Raw genomic sequence first — 25,214 nt, 5'->3', positions numbered from 1 at the left:
TCATCCTTGTTGAGCGTGGTAGAAATTTATTCTAATTCACTAACATATTTGTCTAGCTAGTTTGCACTCCATCCCTCTGTCCCTCTGTTTAACCCCTCCTCATATACATAGACCTTACCCCCATGAAACTGTGCCAAGGCCAAAGCATGGGCTAATTGGTAGGAGTGACAATAATCCATTTGGAATAATAGAGCTGATTAATCCTCTATAACTTTATAATATCAAAATTTTGCCTCATAATTACTCTTTTTCCACATTTTTACATTATTTCTCTAATTTCTTTTCACCCTTGGTTTCCCTCCTTTGTCATAATATATTCTTATGGGTGATAATATTTTCTCATACTCTAGTGCCTGAAATCTTCTATTCAATGCACAAACATAGGGCACACTCAGCCCTTAACCAGTTTTAATTTTACTACTAGCACTACCCATTATACCTAGCAAAACCCATCTCATGGCTTTATCTGAAAACCAACATTTTTCAAACATCTGTACAACTTCCCTCAAGACCTTAATGACATTGCTTCTTGCCTGACTTCCACATACCAATATCTATTCCAACCTGTTTTTTCAACCTCACTCATACCACTCTACGTATATATACACATACACACATTCACATTACACACACACACACACACACCCATGCATCTTACACCCTACAAGCTAGATTCCTTGCCATTTCCCAAATATGGACACACACTGTCACACTGTGATTTCTTGCCTTCTGACTTTTTGCCTCCTGATTGTATTGAGTCTGTTCTTCTCTAGAATACTTCCCCCCCCCACCCCCTTTAACACACTGAAACCCATCCATCTTTTAAAGCATGGTTCTGAATTTGGGAAGTCTGTAAACTTTGAGAAAATGAATGGAAATTTTGTAGGTGTTATCAGATACATTTTTTCCAAATAGAGGGTTCACAGTTTTTATTACATCCTGAGAAGGGGGCCAAGACTCCCCCCATAGTTAAAGAATGCTGTTTACATTTTCTTCTGCCTTTCTGTACTATATGTTCTTTTTTTGTTACATATAGCCTTGTTTGTATAATTATGCATTTATTCATATATATGACTATATATCTTATCTCTCTTACTAGCTTGTGATATCCTTTGGATTATGAAGTTTGTTTTATCATGGCCCCCTCATATTACCTTATATATGATAAGTCACTGTGTAATAAATAAAACCCACCTATCAAAAAATATAATTAAGGCTATGATCCTTTCATGAGTTTAGAATTCCCTTCAATGTTTTATTTTTAAAAAATACAATAAATACACGTTAAGTTTTTCTGTATGATTCTCAGAAGGTCTTATCAGCTAAGGTGGTAATAAATGTTCTAATTAACCATTTGGACTAATTAATGAGTCTCAGGCAATTCATGGGTATTTGAAAACCTGTGGATTTACAAGTAGTCTCCAACATGCATATTCTGAGACTGGTTGTCTTCCTTATAGAAAAACTCAATGTTTATTTCTTGGTTGTTCTGTCATTCCATGTTTCCTCCTTTCTGTTCCCTAAGCTCCACAAATTCAGCAAAGGCCTAAGTCAGTTAGGACAGAAGCTTCCTAAAGCTGAAAGAAATAGCCCATTTGTTATCTATATTATGAAGCGACGTAGAAAAGAATAAAAATTCTGAAGGTCAGAAGCATGCTAGAAAGTTAGTGTGTCTATCAGTGGAAAATACAGTGTGACTTATGTATCTCCTTGTTCCTTTTCCTGCCTACCCCAAGCTCTGTAAAAACTGTCCAGAAATGAGAGGGCCATCTCCTAACAACCTGCTCTTCTAGAGAATCATCTGGAAATCTGAAACCACCATAGAGTAGCAACTTCAGTAATAGTCACATGAATTTTTTCAGCTGTTTCCTGATCTTTGTTTTCTCTTTGAAAATGAGAGCACTTATTGATCCATTTTTAAGAGATGTAATACAGGGGTCCTTTATAATTTTAGAGCTTAACGTTTTAGTAAAATGTTTGTCTATTCATTACATTTACATTACTCTTTCTATAATGTATCTTTTTTCACTTGTGCAAAATCACTTTCTTCAGTTTATTTTCAAATATATAATGATAAACTGCATTAATATCCCATCTGGCGGAAAGAGTTTTAGAAGATTTTACTTAATTTTATGATCTAAAAAAAAGTTGACAATAGAATAAATTGTATGACATTTTCTTATGAATTAATTCAACATCTATTTTAAGAGTTCTTTCTATAATTTCTTAACCTAACATTTTCTTCTCAGTATTATATTTGATTAACTCTAGGGAAGAACCAGCAACTTGGGAAAATAATATAACATAAAATTAAAGCTGTTAATTCCCAAGTTGTTTAGAAGAAAATTAGATTTAATGTAGATATAATTGTTACTGAACATTCTGTCTATGAAGTGTTCTACTATAAAGAGAAAACTTGATAGAAAATAAAAGGACTTTGCTATGGATATTACCATCTATCATTTTTCTTTGGGAGGTTTGGTATGTTAAAATTTCGAGGCACCATCAATTTCCATAGCCAAAGTATGAGAAAATTAACTGTGTTTTAAAGCATTAAATATTTCTATAACTGCTTATACTGATTATCGATGTGACAGGATTGTTAAAATTAAAATAATGAAATCTATTTTCTCAAATTGCATAATGTAATGTTTTTAAAAGAAACTTTAGATAATATTGTAAATATAACCCAGTACCCAAATAGAAGGTGTTTAGTACCTTTTTTAAAAAAACAGTAGTACCAGCAGCTGAAAAATAGATATCTTCAAATATGAAGATATAAAGAGCGCATCACATTTATCATTGGCACTTGCTACTCAGTTAAGGTTTTATGATTGCTCATGGCATGGTAAGATTACACTGAATAAAACCGTTTCTGTGGTTGTCCCTTTTCTTTGTCGGCTCTGAATTATTTTCTTTTCTACATTCCGTTTCTGCTGTTATTTCTAATATCGCTGCCTCGCCACCACATCCTAAAATATAACATAGGAACTGTGGTTACATCTTAATGTTTGTACTAATGGCCACCCCACTTCCAGATTTTAATACAGCATTAAGAGAGGGATGCATAGATTCAGTAGCTTTTGAACAGAACAAAGGAATCTTTCTATATTTGCATTAAAATACTTATGCATATTAAACTCAGAATCTACAGTATGGTTTTTTTTTTTTATGACAGAGTAGAACAAATATTAAATACTCTTTAGGTGGGAGATTATTTAGAAAGAGTGTTTACTATCCCACTTCTTAAACTAGAAAGTCAAGAATGTTTTCTCATAACTAGGAAAATCCACCAGGGTTCCTGCTCCTCAGGTCTCTATTCTGATTATAATTACAGTATGTTCAAAAAAGTTTACTTTTGTGATTGGGCTTATTATTAGTATGCATATTTTTATTTTATTCTCTGGGGTTGGGGGGTGACGGGGGAAAAACACATTTAGTGATAGCTATTCATTAGCCACCATGGAAGAAGAAATTGAACTTTAAAGAATCTATCAAAATTCTCTGGTCAGCCTTTTATTACTATCTTGTCTTGAGCCCTTTTTTTAATGACATCTATTATCAGATTGAAATGGCGATTGAGACGCTGCAAAAGTCTGACGGTCTGTCCACTCACAGAAGCTCTCTTCTCAACAGCCATGTAAGTTGCCTCTTCTTCATGTAAACTAATCTCTTGCTTGTTCTGCATGTGTTGCTTGCCTCTAAATGCTTGTTTTATTTATTTACTTATTTATTTTGCTTCTTAACCTTTCTTTCTCAGCCCCTTATGATCTCTATTATTTAATGGCTATTTTGTAAAGTAAAATATCTAAAAAATAGAGCCCCCAGTGCACTGCTTTATTAGGTTTTTGTCCTGTTTTGGTACAGATAAAACATTTTCAAGTTAATAACAAGCTGCCATTTATTTGCAAAAAGCAATTAATGAGGATTTTAAGTACTTAAAAATTTCTAGTTTGATATTTATTTACTATGAAGCAAATACTTGTAATCTGCGTCTCTATGTCTGAGACAGAGAAACTGTCTTTTCTGTGTGTGTGACCAGTAATATTCTTTAAGTGGAAAAAAGATTATTAATACCAAACCCAATTGGAAATGATTTATTTACCAGTAAGACTATGTAAAGTGGGTAGGAAACAGCCACACAAATAAACTTAGGTTCTAAGACCTAAAGAGAAATGACAGTGGGCCAAAAGAAAAAGTGAGGCTGTAGATTAGCCATAAATTGCTAATAACTGAAATAAGACAGGATTACCATTACCATTTCTTGAAGCTTTTCACTATTTTCAGATGCAGCATCACTATGATACTGGTAAGTGTAAGAAAGGTGATGACAGTCTTGTGAAATTATAAACATTTTCATTAACTGTTCAAATTTGGGGAACCAATGAAAATACTGATTAAAAATTTCTCTGTTAAGATGATTTTTGAATATATGGAAAAAGATAAATAGACCTGCGAAATGAATTTATTTTAGGTCTGCTAAACTAATATCAGTGACATTTTAGTAGGAATTAGTTTCCCCTCCCAACTGACAGTGTGTTCTTAAAATTAGGGATAAAATTATTCTGATTTCTTAATTCTTCACAATATTTTGTAACTGAAAATCCAAAATCATATCACCCAAATGAAATATTTTTTGAATAAACTGAAAACCTTTAGCTCATAGAAAAAGTTTTTACTATACTTTTTAAATATTTGAATTTTGAAGTATTTAAATTTCCAAAATAACACTAAATACCTCCTTATGTTCTTACACATTTGTTTCTAGATAGGATTTTTGTCTTGTTTCCTTTTCAAGGGAAAGTATCATGGTGAACAAAAATGGGTTACTCAACTTAGAGAATGCCTGTAATTCTGATGAAAATTATTGATATTAAAATAATAGTAAATATTTTGGCTCTTCTTTTTGAAACAGTTTAAGAAATATGTTTTTTTCCCATTCTGAAAATTTGTGTTAAGTATGTCACTCTTTTTTATGTTTCATAAATATATCACTGCTCTGTTGGCATGAGTCAGTGCTTATGTTAAAGGCTGATTTACTGTGCACTGGTAGGCTGTGTGTGTGTGTGTGTGTGTGTGTGTGTGTGTGTGTGTGTGTGTGTGTGTGTTGGGGGTAATGACCAACTGGTGTTTGTGTTTTGCAAATGGCAAGTGAAAATGTTCTTCACATTCAGTAAGAAATAATCAGGGACATAAGAAGGGGAGGAAAAAAAAAAAGCCTGAAGTTACCCTTTTCAACTTTCTGATTTCTGAGTTGTGCATAGGTATTCAGTTCACAGTTCATGTTATTTGAGATATTTAATTTAGTAGAATATGTGATATGTTTAATTTTAACTTTGACTTCTGTTACCCATTCATATTTCATGAACAATGATGTAGGTATTAGAACATGTTTTGTGTATACTTTTTATTTATTTGTTTGAAACTTTTAAAATATGCCTGGGTTTTTTAAAAATTATTTTTCTCTTGTAAAATTCATGAAGTAAGATTTAATGTTAATAAACTTGTGAATTAAGCTGCATAAACAACAGACAAATGTTTATTACTATATGGCTTCATATTTTTTTCTTACATAGTACAGCAAATCTTCCATACTGTTAACAACAGCCAGAGGCATTTCAATGTATAGAAAGAATGGGTGCAAATGTTGCTAATGCGGTGATAATCTCTCTCTGGCTATACTGCTTCATTTTTATTAAACATCTGATGTATAATGAAGTTCATTCAAAAACACAGTTATAGTCAGATCTTTAGAAATACAAATGATTCTACAGATGGTTTGTAAACAGTGGAAAAAGGATCAGTGCTTCTGCTGACTAGTCAGGGAGGTTAGTTTCTCCCTTAATGCAGAAAAAGATCCTGTTGTCTTTTTTTCTGATGCTTGGAAAGTTTGGAAAGTTACCAATGCTCTTAATTTTTATTAGATTTATCTGAACTGGAATATATTATTGCATGCATTACAGTTGATAACTACCTTCCAAAAGTATTTAAAATTCTGTGAACCTAGTTAGTGATTTTCCATTGTATAGAATTTTTTTCGTGGAGAAGTTTAAAAAATTTGTTAATATTTTAAATGTCAATAAACTGTAAGTTACATTTATCTCTCACTATATGGGGCATAATATAGAATTATTTGAGGTTTGTGGGATTCTTTGAGGTGTTCATGCATTCAACTTTATGACAATTAGTTCCTGATTTATCAGTTTCTACAAAGGATCAATTTCATTTGGCAAAAAATTAAGAAAAATTATCAATAATTTGCATCTCATGTTTGCTAGTTTCTAAAAGGGATATTAATCATGACTTTTGAGCTTATTCTATTTTAAAGTGTATGCTTATTTTATTTTAGAATGTGAAATAGAAAGGATTTCCTATTTTCTCTTTATACATTTGATTATTCACAGTAATTCAGAAAATTTATTAGGATGAAATCAAACAACCCCCTCTCAGTAGAATCCAACTTGATTGCTTTGCTTTTCACCTTTCTTTTCACACATTAGAAGATGGGGTGGAGTGTGTAATACTGTATCTCATTTTCATCATATTCTTACGAGTGTTTTATACTGCTGATCTATGTTTTATCATTATCATGCTATTATTCAGATTAAAATGTGTTTATTACTTATCTATTTCATACACTATACAGTGTCCCACCTATGACTGAGTAAAGTTACACTAAATGAAATGTTTTATTTTATTAAAAGTATTAACATGATGGTAATTATTTCAGTACTAGTGTTTCATAGGCAGTCAGTAAATATTTACTGACAAGTGAAAGTTCCCATATGAATCCCTACTGCCTAGAACAGTGCCTGGTACATAGTAGATGCTCAGTAAATATTTGCTAGCTCAATGAATGTAAGAAACAATAGGAACAGAACTTATCTTAACCTTCAGTATTGTAGGATGCCTTTGCCAGTCAAGTGTGTGTTCATTTGGAGACTTATACATGCACTGTATTGTTTCCTTTGTTTTCAAGTATGCTTCAACAGTTGTATATTGTTGGTAGAGTGTGGTGTCCTCCTGGCATACCACTTGAATCACTCTGTCATTTCCTCATTTTCAGCCTTCAATTTAAATGTAGACAATCTTTTTTTCTCCAAATAATCTAATTCTTTAAACAGTCTTAGCCAAGAGTGACATCATACATTTTCTTTATTTTAGAATGGTACTTTTGATTTGGCTTTACAGAATTCTGTCTGTTAGTGTAATAATTTTTTATTTGAATATTTTTCTAATTTTTTTGTATGTGAAGATGCTGTTAGTAAATGATGTATAATCTGCCTAAATCAAATTAGAATATCTATTTTTCCTCATTGCAGACTTAAGTTTATTTCATATTCTTTCTCAGTTATAATTAATAAAAATTGGTGTTTAATGATTATATTATATCCAATTTGGGATATTTTAGATTGTGAATTTGAATTTAGACATGTTGTTAAATTAATTGTTCCCAATTTTTACATAAGGTTCTTAAGGTTGCACATCTTTTAAAAGTTCTATTTAAAGTATTTAAAAAGCTTTAGCATGTATTTTCCATGCTTTTCTCAATCTAGCAAGTAATTTTTTCATGATTTTTGCTGGTTTTAGCTACTGAAATATATTCAGCTGAAATTAAAACCTTGTTTTTTACTCATTCTCCCTTGAATTTGCTGTATTGTAAATATAAGTTATAACAGAAATAAGGCCTGTCAAAATACATATCATCAGTGAACTGAACTTAAAATGAATCCTAATGGATAATAGTCCATCTGGGAAAAAATACCAAATGTTACATTTAGATATTAATTGGGCAATGCAATATTTATTTTTATTTGTCAGTCAGTATTTCCCTTTGGGAAAAATAGGATAATATTCATCTTCTTTAATCTAAGCTGATTAATATAGATTAAATGCCAAAGTTGAAAGATGCAATTATCTTCATTTTTCACTCTTAGATGAGTTTAAGTTAGTTCATTAGTAGAATAATCAGGTTTCTAAGATAAAGGTTAAAAGTTCCTATGGTATTTCATGGACTTTTCAAGTCATAAATGTAAGCAAACATTTTACAAGACATTTAAGAGTAAAAGAAATACTAATAGTTTAGTTCTAAATTACTGAATGTTACGGATATTGAATTCTAATGTCCAAATACATTTTACTGAAGACAAAACCCAAGGAAACAGTGTATCTTACAACAGGCATTAATTTCCCTTGGGCAGCATGTGGAATGTATGCCTTTAGGTTATGCTTAAGTCACAGAGATACTTAACTGCCAAGTTTCTCTTACAGTAAAAGTAATGCTTTCTAATACTATGTTTTAGACTCAAAACATCTGATTTATAATTTCGTCACTGTGTCAAAATCTAAAAGTTAAATACTGGCATGTAGAATGCAGGTTATAATCTTCAGCTAAATTTCAAAGTCTTATCTGGTAGGTCCCTAAATCAATTTCTACTTACACAGCAAGTTTCTAGGAGACATACATCAAGTGTGGGTGCAGTGGTTGGCAGTCTTCCTGTTCGGGACCCACATAGCTACAGCAGAGCCACCTCCATCCATTTAGGGCTTTTACCTCCACTTGACCTACTTCTGCTTCTTCAAGATGCTCTCCAAGCTTCTGGCAACGACTGAAGTTCTTCCTCCTGCAGACAAGGTGTAGGGAACCAAATGCAGCTTTGCTGCTGTCAAAGTAATAGTCACCGAAATACCCATTCTTGTGGAGTTTTTCAAACCAACTAGTGATTATTTATATAAATATATATATTATAAGCAAACTCAGATTTTTTGAAAGTGGTTTAGAAATGAAGAAGAATGTTTAAGAATATAAGCTGTATAAGAAGAACAATTAGTTTACAAAACAGTTCAGGTATTTTGACTTCCTTAGCCATTTCAGAGGACTGCATAGCCAATTCAATACAAGTTTCATTTTCTCTAAATCATTCAGTTTGGATATGAGTATTGTCATGTAGGCTTCAAAGTAGTTTATGCCAACTTTTACTATAATTATCTCACTATTTCTGTAAAAAGTTTTCTTTAAGAATGGTCTGATTAACTTTTATTTTATATGTAACTATGCCATTGGACTCAAAATATTTTATATTAAACTTTATTTGTACTAGTTTTCCTTTTATAAAAGACCATTTATGGTTGTAGTCTTCAAATATTCTATTATTGGATTTGCTTTTTCAAACTCTAATAAAATTTTTTATCTACAAGGTAATTTTCATTATTATAAAAAATGAGTAGGTTCTTATTTTCAGGTATTTGTCTTTTAAATAATTAAATGTTGCAAAAAAACCTCGTACACAATTAAGGCAGTTTAAAGAAATTTTTTATTTGCATCTCTGGTTAATTAAATTATTTTTATTTGCTTTATATCATTGAATGTATTTTACATTAGATTTATTTTTATTATTTGTATACTTTTGGTTATAAATCTTATGTTATAAATTAACTATATTCTATTTCTGAAAATTTTCCTTTTAAGATTTTCTATGAAAGCATTTCTTATGTTCATGTAGCAAAGGAAGGAAGACTGATTTTTTTCACTTATCTTTGTTAAGAAATCATACTATTATGCCTTTGACAGTATGCATTATTTTATGAGAATACATAGATATAATATAAATGTATTTCTGGCACTTTAAAATTACATGTATTGTATGTTCGATGCTTGAGGATGTGAGAATTTCATTAGTTCAGTTGTAAAATGTTACCGTTTTTAAAAAAATATTTTTTACAAGTTTGCCTTCCCAGGAATTTTTTTCTTAGTGTTTTCTTTATAGTCCTTGATATCAAGGGCCTGTATTCCTTTCTTTAATATATTAGGAGTACCAATAGAAGGCAGTCAACCCTTGCTCTGTCTAGTATATGTACGCAAAACAAGAGCTAACACTTTTGTGCAATATGGTTCACTAGGGCTGCCATAATACCACTCAAGTGCTTTCAACCATCTTACTGAGGCAGGTGGATGAATTATCTGTCAGGTTTGTGTCACCGTATTCTATGTGTAGTCTTCCTCAGTTGCATTCATAATCAACAAAGTCTGAAAATAAAATTAAAGAAAAACACTAAAGAGACATGTTGACTCATTGTTGTAGGCAGAATTCTAGTTTGAGCCTCAATAACTTAATTTCCCAATCAGATTACCTCCTCGCTTTTGCACTAAATGATTATGTGTTGTGAACCTATTCTATGTGCCATTTAGAATACTCATATCATGTTTGGGTATCTCTGGAAAACTTGTTTAATGATAAGGTTACAGATGATTCATATCAAAAGAATTCTTTTTGACCTATAATATTTTTTTGTCATAAATGTGAATGTTTATTTTGTGTAATCTTTTAAGTTTCATAGTGGAGGATTGTGTATATTACAGAAGAAATATGTATGTTTAAATGTACATATTCATGTGCATATGTGTTCCATAGAAGACTTCAAGTCTTTATGATCAGAACTTTAATTTTTTATTTTTATTTTTCTGACCGGTAAGGGGATCGCAACCCTTGGCACGCTGTGGTCTGCACCATGCTCAGCCAGTGAGCACACCGGCCATCCCTATGTGGGATCTGAACCCGTGGCCTTGGCGCTGGTAGCGCCGCACTCTCCCGAGTGAGCCACGGGGCTGGCCCTAATGGTCCTTTTTTTTGGGGGGGGGGGCAGCCGGCTGGTATGGGGATCTGAACCTGTGACCTTAGTGTTATAAGGCTGTGCTCTAACCAACTGAGCTAACCAGCCAGCCCTTTAATTTTATTTTTAAAAGAGCTTTGTTCTGTCTCATTCACCTGGTGGCTGTATTTTCTAAACCAACAATCACTATGGGTTTAATGACATAGGCTTAATTAAATAAGCCTCATGTAAGAATATTTGAAATTAAAATGTTTTTCAGAAATGGTTGTCATGTTTAAAGGCAATAATTCTGAAAATATTTTTTAATGAATTTTCTTATTAAAAGTGTGAAAGTTCACATTCTAAGTTTGATCACAAAATTTAAAATATGTAAGCAAAATAGAAAAATGCTAATTTATATGAATGTTCATATCATTTTTAGCATTTAACTGTAAATTCCTAGAAGATGGGTGTTAAATTAATCTTTGCATCACTAGGTACCTAGCAGGTGGCCTGGCTTACAGTTGGTGCTCAATAAATAAATGTTTTGGCTTCCGTAATTTATATTTAATTTGAATTACATGTTTTAAATATCAGCTCCTTATTGCACCTCTTATTTATGGCAAAAAAAAAAATTGTTGAGACAAGACATGAAATATTTGCTGCTTTTGTGGAACTAATAATTGGTCTAGAGTAATCAGTAAAGGTGAGTTGGAAACCAGACTCTGGCATTGAGACAGTATGTGATCTTAAGAAAGCCATTTAAGTCTGTTTCAGTTCTTTTGTAAATAAGTAAATGAATAATCTTGCTAATGTTAAAATTCAATAATATATGCCTAGATTAGATTTTTGAAAAATTTCTTGCACATTCTGTACTTTAAAGATGTTTTTAAAAAAATACACCCTGTACAACATAAAATTTTAAAATGTGAACTACAGACTGAGAAAATATTGCTTTACCAACCACTATTGTAGTATTCCTTCCAAAATTGTGAAAAAAACAGCTTTGAGGCAGAAATATTCAAATGGTTACAGAAAATGATTCCTTTTCATTACATATAAACTCTTTGCCAATGTGTAGTGAATTACTTTCCTTTTGGGGAAGAAATGACTGAATTTTGTCCTTTCTGCTTACAGAATTTGTCCCAGTAGACAACATTGTTATGGTATCATCTGGTGGTAATTTGAGATAAGTAAATTAGGATTCTATAAAAATGAGTAGAACCTAAATATAAACACTCATACAAGGTAGCTTGCTGTTCATGTATTGTAACAAACCAACACTAAAGACATATTATATGCTATGCTGCCAGGCTTGGTAACATGCTTTGTTCTGTACCAATTATAAACAATATTTATGACCATTTAATGGAATTACTTGAATCCTCTGAAGAGGTGTTTGTCTCCAAAATAGCAATCGATACAGGGAATGTTAGTGTCTCTACACGTACTTGGATATTTGAAGAAATGGCTATTGTCTGAGGTCATAAGTGATGTTCAGCCATTCACAGTGTTTCTGAGATTGTTCAAAGCCAGATCACACTGGCCTCTGAATTACAGCAGTTGACTCTATCATAAGACTTGATAAAGAACTATGTATTTCTGTACATTGTATTTACAGAGTCTTATAGAAGATTTGGTCAATTTTATGATTTCTCTGTTTTTACTCTTATTTCTACTAGCTCCAGTGGCTGTTGGACAATTACGAGACAGCAGAAGGAGTGAGCCTTCCCAGAAGCACTCTGTACAACCACTATCTTCGACACTGTCAGGAACACAAACTGGACCCAGTCAATGCTGCCTCTTTTGGAAAACTAATAAGGTCAATTTTTATGGGGCTACGAACCAGGAGATTGGGCACTAGGTTAGTAATGAAAAAGAGTATCATAAACTAATCTCTTTTTTTCAAACTAGAGCATTTCAGTGTATTATTTGAACAAAAGTACCCGATGACAGGTAATATATGAGGAAAAATATGGATAGAGTTCAGTTTATAAAATTCCTGGGAAAAGGAAAGGTCATTATTCAGTGACTACTACCAAGCCAAAATGTTGTGTTGTAAACATCAACTGAGCAAAGCTTTGAGAAGAGCTATTTCTCAAGCTACGTAGAAATTAGCAGACCAATCTGTTAATGCAAGATTTGCATATGATGCTTTAAAATTAATGTATATCACTGTATTCTCTTTTTGAAAGTACTGAACATCTTCCCATAGTTTCTACAAATTATTAAAAACATTTTAAGTAGTTGGGCAGAAGGATATAGATGCTTTTGATTTCCTAAATCTTACAGAAATCATATATAAAGCATTGAAAAAAAGATGCTACACTGTATAACATTACGTGATATACCTTTAATTAGTAATAAATTAAAACAGTATTTTAATAAAGAGTTTTTAATCTTAATAAAATAAACAGAGCCTTCGTAATTGACTTCATTATAAATTTATACTGACTAGAGAAGTGATTGTTGTAGGAGAGAAAAGATTCAGCTTTTCCTCACTTACCTCAAGGTTCATAGCTAAGACTTTTAATAACAAAAGACAGATAAACAAGAGAAGCATACAGATTTATTTAATATAAATTTTACATGACACAGAGCCTTCAGAAATGAAGACCCAACGAAACAGGATAAATTGTATATATTTCATACTGTGTCTGATGAAGAAGTGGATAGTTTGGAGAAACATGATTGGATAAAATGGGTGTGATCTAATGGTGATAACCTGGGGGAAATTCAGCCAAGGCCTGTCTGTCAGATTCTTCTCTGTGTCTGTGTCTTCAGACATAAGGACATTCTTTTCCTCCAGGTATAGGGAGGACCCCTCTGGCATGAGGGTCTCATGACCTATTTTCAGGGGAAGGTCGGCTAGGTTTTATGGCCCACTTCAGGGGAGAAGGGGTGAGGGTAATTTTTTTTAGTTTTTATGGCTTGCTTCTGCTGTTTTCTCAAATGCCAAGATACCATATTGTGGGATAACATGTCCTGAACCCTTTCACTGTGTCGGTTTTGTGAGATTTACAAGGTCTGTATGTATTCAGAGTGTGAATTATTCGTTTCTGTTGCATTGTAAGTGATTGTGCAGCTTTCAGATTGTTAGAGGTTCAGTTCTCTCATAAGTCCATTTTCTTCTATCTATTCTTCAAAAGGTAGTATATTCTAAACCGGAGAATATGATTGTGTATTCAGACTAAAGGAATTAGCTTTCATTCCCTGAAAAAAGCTTTTTGTTTCTCCTGCATTTTTTTTTTTTTTCTTCAAAACCATAAAAATCATTATTTGGGAACCTAACCTACTATCTCCTAGCTGATGGCTCAGTAGTTATGCATACCCGTGCCAATATTTTGAAACCCTGGGCTTTATTCAACATTCTAATAGCTGTATTGTTGTGCTTCTTTTGTTACTGAAAGGATTTCAATGGGTCCTATTTTGAGGCTCCATTTAAACCTTGAAACACATCTTTAAAATAGAAAAGGACAAAATTGGGGTTGTTTGGGTTTGTGAATGAGTAGAATCCATACTCTGCAAGTACATACTGCAATATTGAAGCTTTTTCTTTCTGATATTCCTTCCCCCCACCCCTTACTATATGACAATTATGTCTCCTGCTCCTTTAAAAATTGTATGTAGTGTTTGCAATTAAGGTTCAAAAACAAGAATAAGGAGAAAATAAATACTATGGTGGGAGTTTAAACAAAGAAAGAAGAGGAGAGGAAAGTGACAGATGACACGACTGTCAGGAAAACAAATGCAGTCGCTGACCCGAATAAGTAAACGTGGCCTGTGAGAAGAGAGGCCAGGGAACTGGGTCACACTGGTACCGCCAGGACCTCTGCTGTGTCTTGCCCACCCTGGACCCTGGCACTGCTGCAGCTTCCCTTTCCAGTCCCTCCTCATCCCCCCAAGCAATTTCTGTGCCAAGATGAAGAGGAGGCCCCAGACCACAGGCGGCTCCTGGCCATGAGGGGCTGCTGCAGCAGTGCCAGGGCCCAGGGTGAGCGAGACACAGCAGAGGTCCTGGCAGTGCCAGTGCGGCCCATTCCCTGGCCTCTCCTCCCACAGGCCACACTTAACTTATTAAGGACAGCGACTGCATTCGTTTTCCTGACAGTCACATCATCTTTTGCTTTCCTCTCCTCTTCTTCTGGGCTGCCTCCTCCTGGGTGATCGCCAGCCCAGCTGGGCAAGGTTGGCCTTGGCTTGCTGTGTCTTACCAGATAAATGCATTTCCATGTAACTCTCTTTTGCTTTCTGCTTCTCAATTTCTCCTTGTTCTGTTCTTGAAAGCTCCTTTGGCCCATCCAGATCCAGTCCTGTGAGCTTTTTGGTTTTCTGTGACACCTGTTGGGGATCTCAATGTCAATGAGCACTTGCATGCTTTTGCACTTTTGCTGGTGGTCATCATCTTCATCATCACTCTCATCTGAGTCCAGAGATTTCTTCTCCTTTTTGGGGTCACATGCACCCCCATCTTCACCTCCTTCTCCTTGTTTCTCTTCTTCCCTGGCCTTCTTTACAGCCTGGAGCTGTTCATCGGTCTCCTCAGGGCTTGCGTACTGCCTTGCCAGGCCTTTGTGGCCTCGCTTTCTCCCTCCTTTAGTGAGGTCCAAGAAATTGTTTCTGTTGTGGAAACAGTTTTATCATTTACTTTCTACTCTTAATCCAAGGAACGAAAGGAAAATCAGTATAAATCATGAGGCAAACTCAATCACAGGCTTTTTTTTTTAGGTGAACTGTATGCAGAACTATTATTATCCATCAATAAAATTGTATGGTGAAAACATTCAAAGCAGAGTCAGACCTTTTCTAAAGTTTCTGGACCTAAGTAAACAAAAAATAAATAAAATCACTATGTTTTTAAACAAAGGCAAATCAAAAGGTATCTTTTGTTAGATCCCATCTCCAAATTAAATTTGAGCAAAGAAGAAAATGGATATGTTTCTCTGCCCAGTCATTTCCAATGTAATAAAAAGAACCACTCCCAACCCAACCCAAATGCTAATTTGTAGGAAAGTGAAAAGAAACTAGACACTCCATGTATTTGGGGTGTCACAAGACAGACATTATTTTACTCTGTAGTTTTGTCCCCTGATCAGTGCCTCCTGCTTCCTACCCATACCTCTACTCCCTACCATCCTCCAATTTGTACAAGGAGCACTACAAACGGGGTTTGTGATATTTTTTAGTTTAATTTTTTTTCTCCACTGTATTCTGCAGTACATTTTGGAGACAGGATCTAATCTCTGCAACTGGAAGGCCTTTATTTGTAGCATTAAGTTTTCATATCTACTTTACTTTGCTGAAAGGAGGTAGTTATATAGATGCCCCATATTTTCTTAAATTAGCAATATTATATAGTAATTTTAATGTCTTTTCAAATGTATAGGGTTCACCTAATACGTTTTTTAATCTTAGAAGAAAAATTCTGCTCTATTTTTATAAAAAAATATTTAATCTACACTTCTCTTGCATTTCTTTTTGTAAATAAAAGAAAAAAATTGGAAAGAGCCCTGATGTCTTGCTATATATAGACTTGTGAAAAACTACTATTTTCTCTTTGGAAGAATTTATATATTTAAAATGTTATTTTGCAAGAATTTGCAAATTCCGTTCACAGCAAAACTTTGTCATTTCTAATAGCAAATGTGGTCCTTCTCATGAACATGGAGAAATTGTGACATTTTCATTTCAGGTGGAAAGTGCCATTTTCACCGAGAAATTTCCCCATGTCTGTCATGACACATCTTATTCAGCCTGCAAAATTGATGTGAATTCATAAAAACAGAGACTAATAAAGTGTTTTTCAAAATCAATAAATGCCTACTTCCTTTTTAGTTTTCAAAATATTAAATAATAGACTTCACCACCACATCTTGTAACAATGAAATTATCCCTGAAGTAAAGAGAAAAACGTAGAACTTATCCAAAACAGTAGAATTAAAATTTTTTTCTTTGTTTAGTATAGCCACTTTACAATAATTTATATTTAGTGTGCAACCCTTTATCCTATTAACGAATTTTTATTGGCCAAAAACTTGTTCCCACCATTACCCCTTTTAAATCAAATTTAAAATATAAGTTTGAAAATTAAAATGTAACTTGAGTGGAACAAATGGACTGTTTTACTAGAATTTATGTGAAAGTTTATAAGGAAATATTATTCTTAGGACCTTGCTGATTGATTCAGAATCTTATTTTGATTCTTCAAATATTGTCATCATAAAAACACACTTCTACAGAACAGGTAAACCATAAATAGATAACAATATGCTGCTTTTACCTAATTTTCCAAATGTGAAGTTCAGTGGCCATCTCATGTGATTAATATTGATTTGACTGACTTTTTGTGTTTCCAATGTTTGTTCTTTTATGAAGAGGAAACTCCAAGTACCATTACTATGGGATTCGTGTCAAGCCAGATTCTCCTCTTAATCGTCTACAAGAAGACATGCAGTATATGGCTATGAGACAACAACCCATGCAACAGAAACAAAGGTAGTCTCTGGAGTTATCATTGATGTGTCAAAGCTGTGTGTTTCTTAGTTGTTCAGGTCTCCTTTTTTCTGAACAAATAGAACAGATACCTAAGTGTACAAGAATGTTGTACCTGTTGGCATGCTTTCCTGATGGGGAGTTCCTAAATATGATTTGGAATTTCCATGATACTATCTGTTTTCCAATTTTTTAAAAATTACTTATCAGTCAGCCTGTTTGGCCTCTTTTAAATGTGACATCCCAAACCGTTCAGATAGGAAAATGAAACACAAAACATAAGGAGCATATCCAAGCAAATACCAGCTGGAGAAACTTGCTTCAGTATGCATGAGCTTCTGACTTGCTATTCTGCACATCCCTCAAGTCATTCTTTTTGACACAGTATGAATTCTTGCAGAATGTTTGGGACTTCTTACATTTTCTTTGAATCCAACTTTCATAGACATAGAATTGCAGATATTAGAGCTGTAAGAGAACTCAAGCATTCACAGATGGATGTTGGATGGATGGATGGATGGATGTATGGATGAATAGAATCATAGATCTCAGAATTGAAAAATACCTCAGCCTAGTCTGGCCTTACAACCTATGGCATCAAAGCATTAATAGCCCTGTTTTTCACATGAGTCCCAGAGATGTTGAGTGATTTACACAAGCACACAGTACTGTTTCATAGCCAAGGGCCTTCTAGTCCATGTAATTTCTGTCACAAGTTAGAGTAAATAAAATGAAAAATTCCTCCCTCTTTAGCCAGCATAGCTCAGCCATGAGAGTAGTTATGATTTTTCTTTTCAATTGAGCATGCGTAATTAGGTAGGAGAAAGGAGGCTTCTGCATATGTCCTAATCCATCGATCTAGAATGATTAGTTGCCTTGGTACGATCTTCACATCCAAAATAGTTTAGTCAGAAGCATAAGCTCTAAGTCACTGTTGGAGAAAGTGTATATCAAGTCTTTTATCTATTTAGTCAGCAAACAATGAGTCTTTATAATGTATGTGCCAGGCCCTGTATACAGAGAAAAGACACTGTTCCTGTCTTTGAGTTAAGAAATTAGAAGGGGAAGCACATAGGGAGTTGAAAGAAAAAAGGAATGCAATCTGAGAAGTGCTAAAGTAAAGCTTTGATCAAGGAACTACTGGAATACGAGGGAGGAATTTTTAGCAAACTGGGAGAGGACTGGGAAGCTCCATAAAGAAAGTGCTGTCTGAATAGGGACTTAAAGGAGCCATAAAAAGAGAGGAATATTCAGGCATAGGGATAATGTAAGCAAAAGCACCTAGGGGAAAGTTCATGATGTCTTTGGTAAATGGTCCATGATTTGGTGAGGCTGGTATTGCGGAAGGAGAACTGAGGAGATGAGATTTAAAAAGTAGTTTGGATTGTATGTTAAAGGACTTAGTTGTATATGAAGCTGATAAATTTGTTCTTTGTGCAGAACATAGATTTGGAGCAAAACAATAAAATTTTGATTTTTCTAGAGAGATGACTTTTTGATTTCGGGCAAGACATATTTAATGGGTAGAGACTGGAGGTTAAGACATTTGTTAAGTGGTTTCAACACAGTCTTAATTTCCAGTGTAAGTGGTTCAGACTGAAGACTTAGTCCAAGATTGGCTTTCATTTAAAGGTACCTCAAGGATTTTAGATTTTTGTTTCACAGGTTCTTAGTCTTATGTTTTTAATTTCTGATCCTTATTTTTTGATGTATAGCCAGTGAAACATATTAATAAGGGCTCCAAAAAAAAAAAATAAGTAAAATAAATCACAGAATAGTACTTTATACAGTTGGAGATAGAGTTTGTGTGAGTTACCATATATTGTAATTGTTCGGAGTTGTGACTATTTTTTCCATCTGTTAGTGGCAACATATACAGCTTTTACTTTCTGGTGTGATCTCTGCATTCACACATAGCAACACTACACAGTGGAGATGATGGTGAAACCAAGAAAAAGGAAAACTTTGCCTCAAAGATAACATATATTCAAACTTAATTATGAACAAAAACTTGATAAATTGTACCTAAGACAGCTGAAGCATACTTCTTTCTGTGATTTAACTGCAAGGAATTCTAGAAAGCTTTCATGGAAAATGGAAGGCTCCAAGGGATATTCTTTATAAAAAGTCTGAGTTAGGTAAGCAAGACCTAGGACTTTCTATGGTCTCCTCTTGAAATAGATTCTAGAGCTGTAAAGATTATTGAGCCATAAAAGCCCCTGCAATCTCAGTATAGTGGTAATTGCTTTTAGAAACATATACAATATGGATGTATTTAAGAAGTGATATAAAATTCTCAGTAATATTAATAAATTTTGCCAACTCTAGATTCTTATAAAGTTTTCTTTCTCATGAAATAAGAATGTTAGAGAACCAAAAGATACTGAACCGTCCTTTAATTCATTAGGTTTTTTTTAATGATACAAGTTTTGGATAATGGGCAGTTGTTCTTGAAATGATGTCTTGCTAGCTGATTGCAGTGTTAGTGTTACCAACTGCTTGGGACTCTCATTAGGATTAACTGGGCAGCAGGAGGATTCCGTTGTCTTTCCAAAGGAATCTATATCCACTGACAAAGCTGATAGGTGTTAACTGAAGCCAGTTTCCCCATTGTGTGGAAATACTTGGATAGGAGAGAAAGTTTCTCTCCATGAATCTGAATATAGCAGTTATGAGTATTTGTTGAAAATGATGTCCAAAGAGCTTATTGCGTCATTTGTTTTATGGTTTAAAAAATTAAAAATGATGATTTCAAAACTTACATGATTCTACTGAATATATTAAAATGTATGTAAGAAAAGACTGTCACTCTCTTGTTAAAATACAAGTTACATGTGAAAGGTTTAAAATATTTTATAGCAGGTACTAGTATTTAATATTTCAGAATATTTAAATTGTTTAAATTACATGCATCTAAGTGTGCACATCTTCCATAGTGTAAATTTACATGTTTCATTTGTTCTTATATTGAAAAAATTCAGGTCTATTCAGTGATTATTTTGTCAAGTATTTTTAAGTTATGGGGCTCACTTTGTAAACTATTCTGATGAATTTGGAATTATAGTAGTTGTATATATTATAGTAGTTTTATTTAGGTTCACAATTTCTTGAACTCCTTTATATAAGGTATCTCATTTGAAGATTTGATAGGGTGGTAGAGGAAATTTCCATTTATCTACAAATCAGATTCCCAGCACCACCACCATATGGATCGTAACCATGAATCTGGAAATAAATTGAAACAGATTCTGATTGAAAAGCGGATGTCATAAAGCCTGTAGTTTCACTTAATTGAAAAGATGAAGCCATCCTCAAGCCATTTTCCTAAAATAAAGGAGCAGATTAGAGCCCACTTGATTCACAGGCAATCATGGGATGTGTCAGCTGGCAAGAGGAAATATAAGTAGACATGATCTTTTGTTTACTTTTGGGTTATTCAGTACAGCAGTCTGTGGAAGGACAAATGGACATAGGCACTCCAGTAGGCCCTCCGACTATCACCCTAGTGACTGAAATCTAGTCTACCATAATGTAATAACTGCTTTGCATATTGATGACATTATGGGTAATCAAGAAGAAATAAAATACTGTGGTTAAGGAGGCAGGAGAATGTGTAATAGTTTTTTTTAAAAAATATTTTCTGTTGAGAATATTTCATATGAAAATAATTTTTGCACTTAAGTGAGGTAATCTTCAGTTTTCAAAGAAATTTATTTATGGACTAATTTGTTTACTCTAATTTAGACAATAAATAAATTAGGTCATTATAGAACAAGAATGAATTAGTAATTTTCAGCTCTACAAACTAAGGAAGAATGTTTGTTGCAGTTTATTTTTAATACTTAAAAGAAGTGCATAGTGTTGGCACATATATTTTAGTGATTCTTCCAAATCTTAGTAGCAAAAGTGGTGGAATAGAGCCAAGTACTTCTGACAATGTGCTTGGCTGTGTTTGATCCCAGTAGTTGTTCTCAAAATATTAAGCTGCATTTATAATTTCTTCAACAAATACATATCAACTGTCAGTTGCATACAGAGTATGTGCATTGCATCTGAAAGCGATATCACAGGATCAGAGACTGTTAGAGCCAGAAGGAAGAGATTACCTAGTCCATCCTATCCTTTTGATGAGAAAACTGAAGTTCAAAAAGGGTGTATATCTCCACATTCATATAGAAAGCAGGACAAGAACCCAAACCACTTGTCCTTTTTTGGTACGAATTCCACCCTGAAAGCGGTAAAATAACTCAAACAGAAACGTACACACGTAATAACATTTTTGCGTGTGAAATAAAGGGGAAAAAATCACATTTTAATGATTATGTTTCAGTTAAGTGAGGAAATGTGCTGTTCCCTGCCTCTTTGCATGGTCTTTACAGGAATTGGATTCTGTGGAAGAACGAACCTTTGTGGCACTGAGGGGAGGGAAGGAGGTGAGTTGGAAAGATGTTATAGCAAGTTTACTTTTGCTTTGGCTGCAGACTGATGTGAGAGCATACATGTTCCTAAGGGATGAGGATGAAATCTAAGTACTTTTGTCATTAGAAGACGTTTCTAAATATACGGTTCATAAGCAGGTTAAAAGAACCATATATTAGGAATTGGAAAATAGGGATCTGAGTACAAACTGCTTTGGCACTTATACCGTGTATGACTTAAGCTCACTGAGCCTCAGTTTCTTCATCTGCAAAATGGAAATTAATGATAATACACTACCTCACCAATTGTTTAGAAGTTCAAATGGAAAAAAGTGTATGTAAAAGTTTTGTAACTAGAAACATTGAAATGTTAGATAGTAATTATCTTTATTATTATTGTACTATGAGCACTAGAAAAATATCTTTATTTAGGAATATTCAGATGTTTTAGAGGAGAATGGCACCTGGCAATTAGGCAAGCTTCTGTTTCTCCATACCTTGAGACAGCTGAGGGTGGCAGGAGTCTTTATTGCAAAGATGATCAGGTGCCTGTGCATTTAGCTTTTGGAGACAAATAAGGAATCTTGGCACTGAGGTATTTCGTGTTCACTATGCCACTGCCCTAGTCTGTGATATAATGATCATATTTACCATTGAAGACAGGAGAGTCATAAATAATCACAACTCTCAGTAATTGTTAAACTATAGCAATTCATGTAAAGCTTGATAATAGTAAGTGGTGGTAACAGTCACCACTTACTTATCCCCCCTGATTACTATTTATTGAACATTTAAAATGTTCTTCAGTATGTACTTTATATAAAAGATCTCATTTGGCAATTACTGTAGGAAATCGAGGCCCACTTAATTTTGCTGTATGGAAGAAGGTCACTGTTTTTTTTTCTCAGATATAGCCTGAGATGCTTTTGTTTTTGTTTCTGTTGCTGTTCTGGCATCATGTGGAGCCAAATTTTCATTATCCAAATAAAGCAGGTGATGAGGGGTATCTCTCTAGAGTCTGTTTGACAGAAAGTTCTAGCTGTAGATAAAAGAAATGTCATGCATATTTGTTGCAAGAATATATCAGTTCTATTTAGTTAACCATAAATCACTTATGCTAAGAGGACTCTGAAGAAATTTATGAGATCAGGGAATCATGTCTGCCTCTTTCAACATTCTCTGCACTTAGGAGAGCACTGAACACATTGTCAGTGCTCTATAAATATTTGCTAAATGAGTAAATGATCCACAGCTCTTATTTTAGCCGACGTCAACCTCCTCCTTTCCCTGCTGCAGTTAACACAGCTACCCTATTTGAATTCAATTTTTTCCTCTTCTTGTCCATTTATAGAGGTAGAGCTAATAAAGACAGAAATAGTCAGAGAGCCATCAAGAATTAAAGAGATGGAATGCCTATCACTGACCAGCGGTGTTGATGTTAGGAGTCATTTAGATGTATTATCGTTATATTCAGCGTGACAGCAAAGTCAGTTACTATTCTGAAAGAATGGTACTCTTCACATCCTCTATTATCTTTTGATCCATTTGTGTTCATATGACTTGGTTCATCTCAGACATCAAGTCATGTAAGACTTTTGGGACAGTTTTTCCAAAGAGGATCCCAAGATTCCAGTAGAAAATTCTAGCCTTTTGCCCTGCTTGTGAGCTCAACATTTTAATTTGTTCATGCAAATCAAATGATTGTATACTTGAATTATAAACATAATAATGACTCTATTTTCTTATATAGTTTATGTTTTGCATTTTGCATATGCACTTTTCAGCTGTTTTGAAGGGACTTTTCCAAATATTTTATTCAGTCTGTTGAATATCCTTTCACCTGCTACTGTTAGTTGAATGTGATGATAAATATATATCATTCTTTGCCTTTTATTGGACTGCATCAGTATCCATGCATATCAGATTATTGACAGAATATTACTTTTTCTGTAGAGTTACAACTTTCCAAGTCCTAAATAACAGCTATAACTAACCCCATGGGGGAAGATTCCTAATAATTTTTCATGTTTTCTGTGTTACTGACAGGTTTCATGCATACACTCAGCTATTAAAGCATTAGAGTTTCTTTCATTTCTTAATCATTAACAACTTTAGCTCTGATTGCCCATGGAGTCGCAAGCTGTTAAAATTATCATTTGCCTCCTACTAATTTTGAAACCAAGAGCTGTTTCTTCATTTGATGTAGCACAGGTCTTTCTCAGAGCACACACAACTCAGGAACAACACCTAACAATCTAGTATGGGAAAATCTAATCTAAAAATAATGAATTTGTAAAATAAATGGGAGTAAAAGGAATACTCTTAAATACTAAAGAGTTTGGTTTTTTAAAGAATTTAACATAGAGGATTTTTGTTTGTTTTTGTTCGGTAGATAGTTCCCCCTGGTTTTTTACAATTTCGTGTTTACAGGGATTGTTTTGTGAAGAGTGTAGACAGGCAACAAATCTAAGGGTTAGGTGAAATTCAACAAGAATTAAGATAATGTATAATTATCATGTAAGTGAATAGAATATAAAAAAATCTTGGAAACATTATATTTATACTCAACCCTTTTAAAAACCATGCAACTACAGTGCCTTACCCATAGTAAATGCTCAATAGATATTTGTTAAATTGATTTGATATATATTAAGATAAGTTGAAGGTATGTTAAAATGAAACATACCTTGAACATTCATTTATTTATCCATTCATTTAAAGATATTAATTGTATATTCCAAATATAGTTTACTGGAAAAAATTGGAAATTGATTACTTATTTTGTAAAAAATGATGTTTCTCTAATGTTAGTGGATGTATTTCAACAATATTGAGCTGAAAGAGTCTACACTGGGCCAACAGCCTCCTGTGAACTAAGGCTGTGCAGGTTACTTAGGAAACATCGCAGAGCTTGTTAAAATAATTAGTTCCTAAGCTCCATTCTCAAAATATTTTGTTGGGTAGATCTCTAGGGTAAGCCTACGTATTTGAATTTTTTGGAAAACTACCTAGATGTTGATATTCAATTACATTTTAAAACCGCTAATATTTCAAAGAATCAGTTTCCACAGGTATTTGTTTAGCCTATTTTTAATCTAATTCTTGACTTCCTGTTAAACTCTCTCCTTCCTTCAGAAGACCAAAACCTTTGAGATGATGGTAGGGATAGGATGTTTTCCTTAGGGTATCAAGAGAATGAACATCTAGCCTTTCTCAGTCCAATATTTCTGATTTCTGGGGATTCCCTCTACGTACCAATGCAATGCCAGGCAATACACTGTGGATATGCCACTACATGATTCATTCAAGCAAAAGTTAGCACTACCTGGAAGCTCTCTCACACAGGCTCTCACTAACCCTTTTGTACAGGAGCCATATTTCTGCCCTTTCTGATGTCATTCTTTTGGGCACAAACCTCTCCCAGACTTTGTACCTAGACCTTTTCCCAGAAGGCACATCATAATATTCTGGCTTAGAGAGCTCTGCCAAAGCAACCAAGAATGAATACACAGAATACACACAGTGTATCTTTGCCCGATCTTACCTTGCTACTCTTTCTCTTATGTTAAGAATGAAAACACTAATTTCCCAATTCTGACTATATGTTTTCTGTTTTTTCCTTCATTTCTAGTATGTCAGACCTTTTCTTAAGTACTTACCTATGCAGTTTCTCCAGAGTTTACCAACTTATCTTTTTTTCTTATGAGCTGAATT

The 25,214-nt window shown here is 33.8% G+C and overlaps 1 protein-coding gene and 1 pseudogene across 5 annotated transcripts in view; one reads left to right on the top strand and one right to left on the bottom strand.

The window, feature by feature from the left end:
- The window catches only part of RFX3 (regulatory factor X3), a 281,067-nt gene that overhangs the window by 200,107 nt on the left and 55,746 nt on the right, over positions 1–25,214 (top strand). For all 5 annotated transcript variants that reach the window (XM_063080722.1, XM_063080724.1, XM_063080725.1 and 2 more), the window contains 3 exons: positions 3,566–3,640; positions 12,273–12,454; positions 16,966–17,085. In XM_063080722.1, coding sequence (XP_062936792.1) covers positions 3,566–3,640; positions 12,273–12,454; positions 16,966–17,085 — 377 coding nt within the window. The remainder of the gene's footprint in view (positions 1–3,565; positions 3,641–12,272; positions 12,455–16,965; positions 17,086–25,214) is intronic.
- LOC134365050 (28 kDa heat- and acid-stable phosphoprotein-like) lies at positions 14,660–16,902 on the bottom strand (annotated as a pseudogene).

This window comes from Cynocephalus volans, chromosome 16 (genome assembly GCF_027409185.1).
Source record: "Cynocephalus volans isolate mCynVol1 chromosome 16, mCynVol1.pri, whole genome shotgun sequence".
In the NCBI taxonomy this organism is placed as follows: domain Eukaryota; kingdom Metazoa; phylum Chordata; class Mammalia; order Dermoptera; family Cynocephalidae; genus Cynocephalus; species Cynocephalus volans.
The sequence above is the reverse complement of the archived record's forward strand: the minus strand, read 5'-3'. Positions and strand labels throughout refer to the sequence as shown.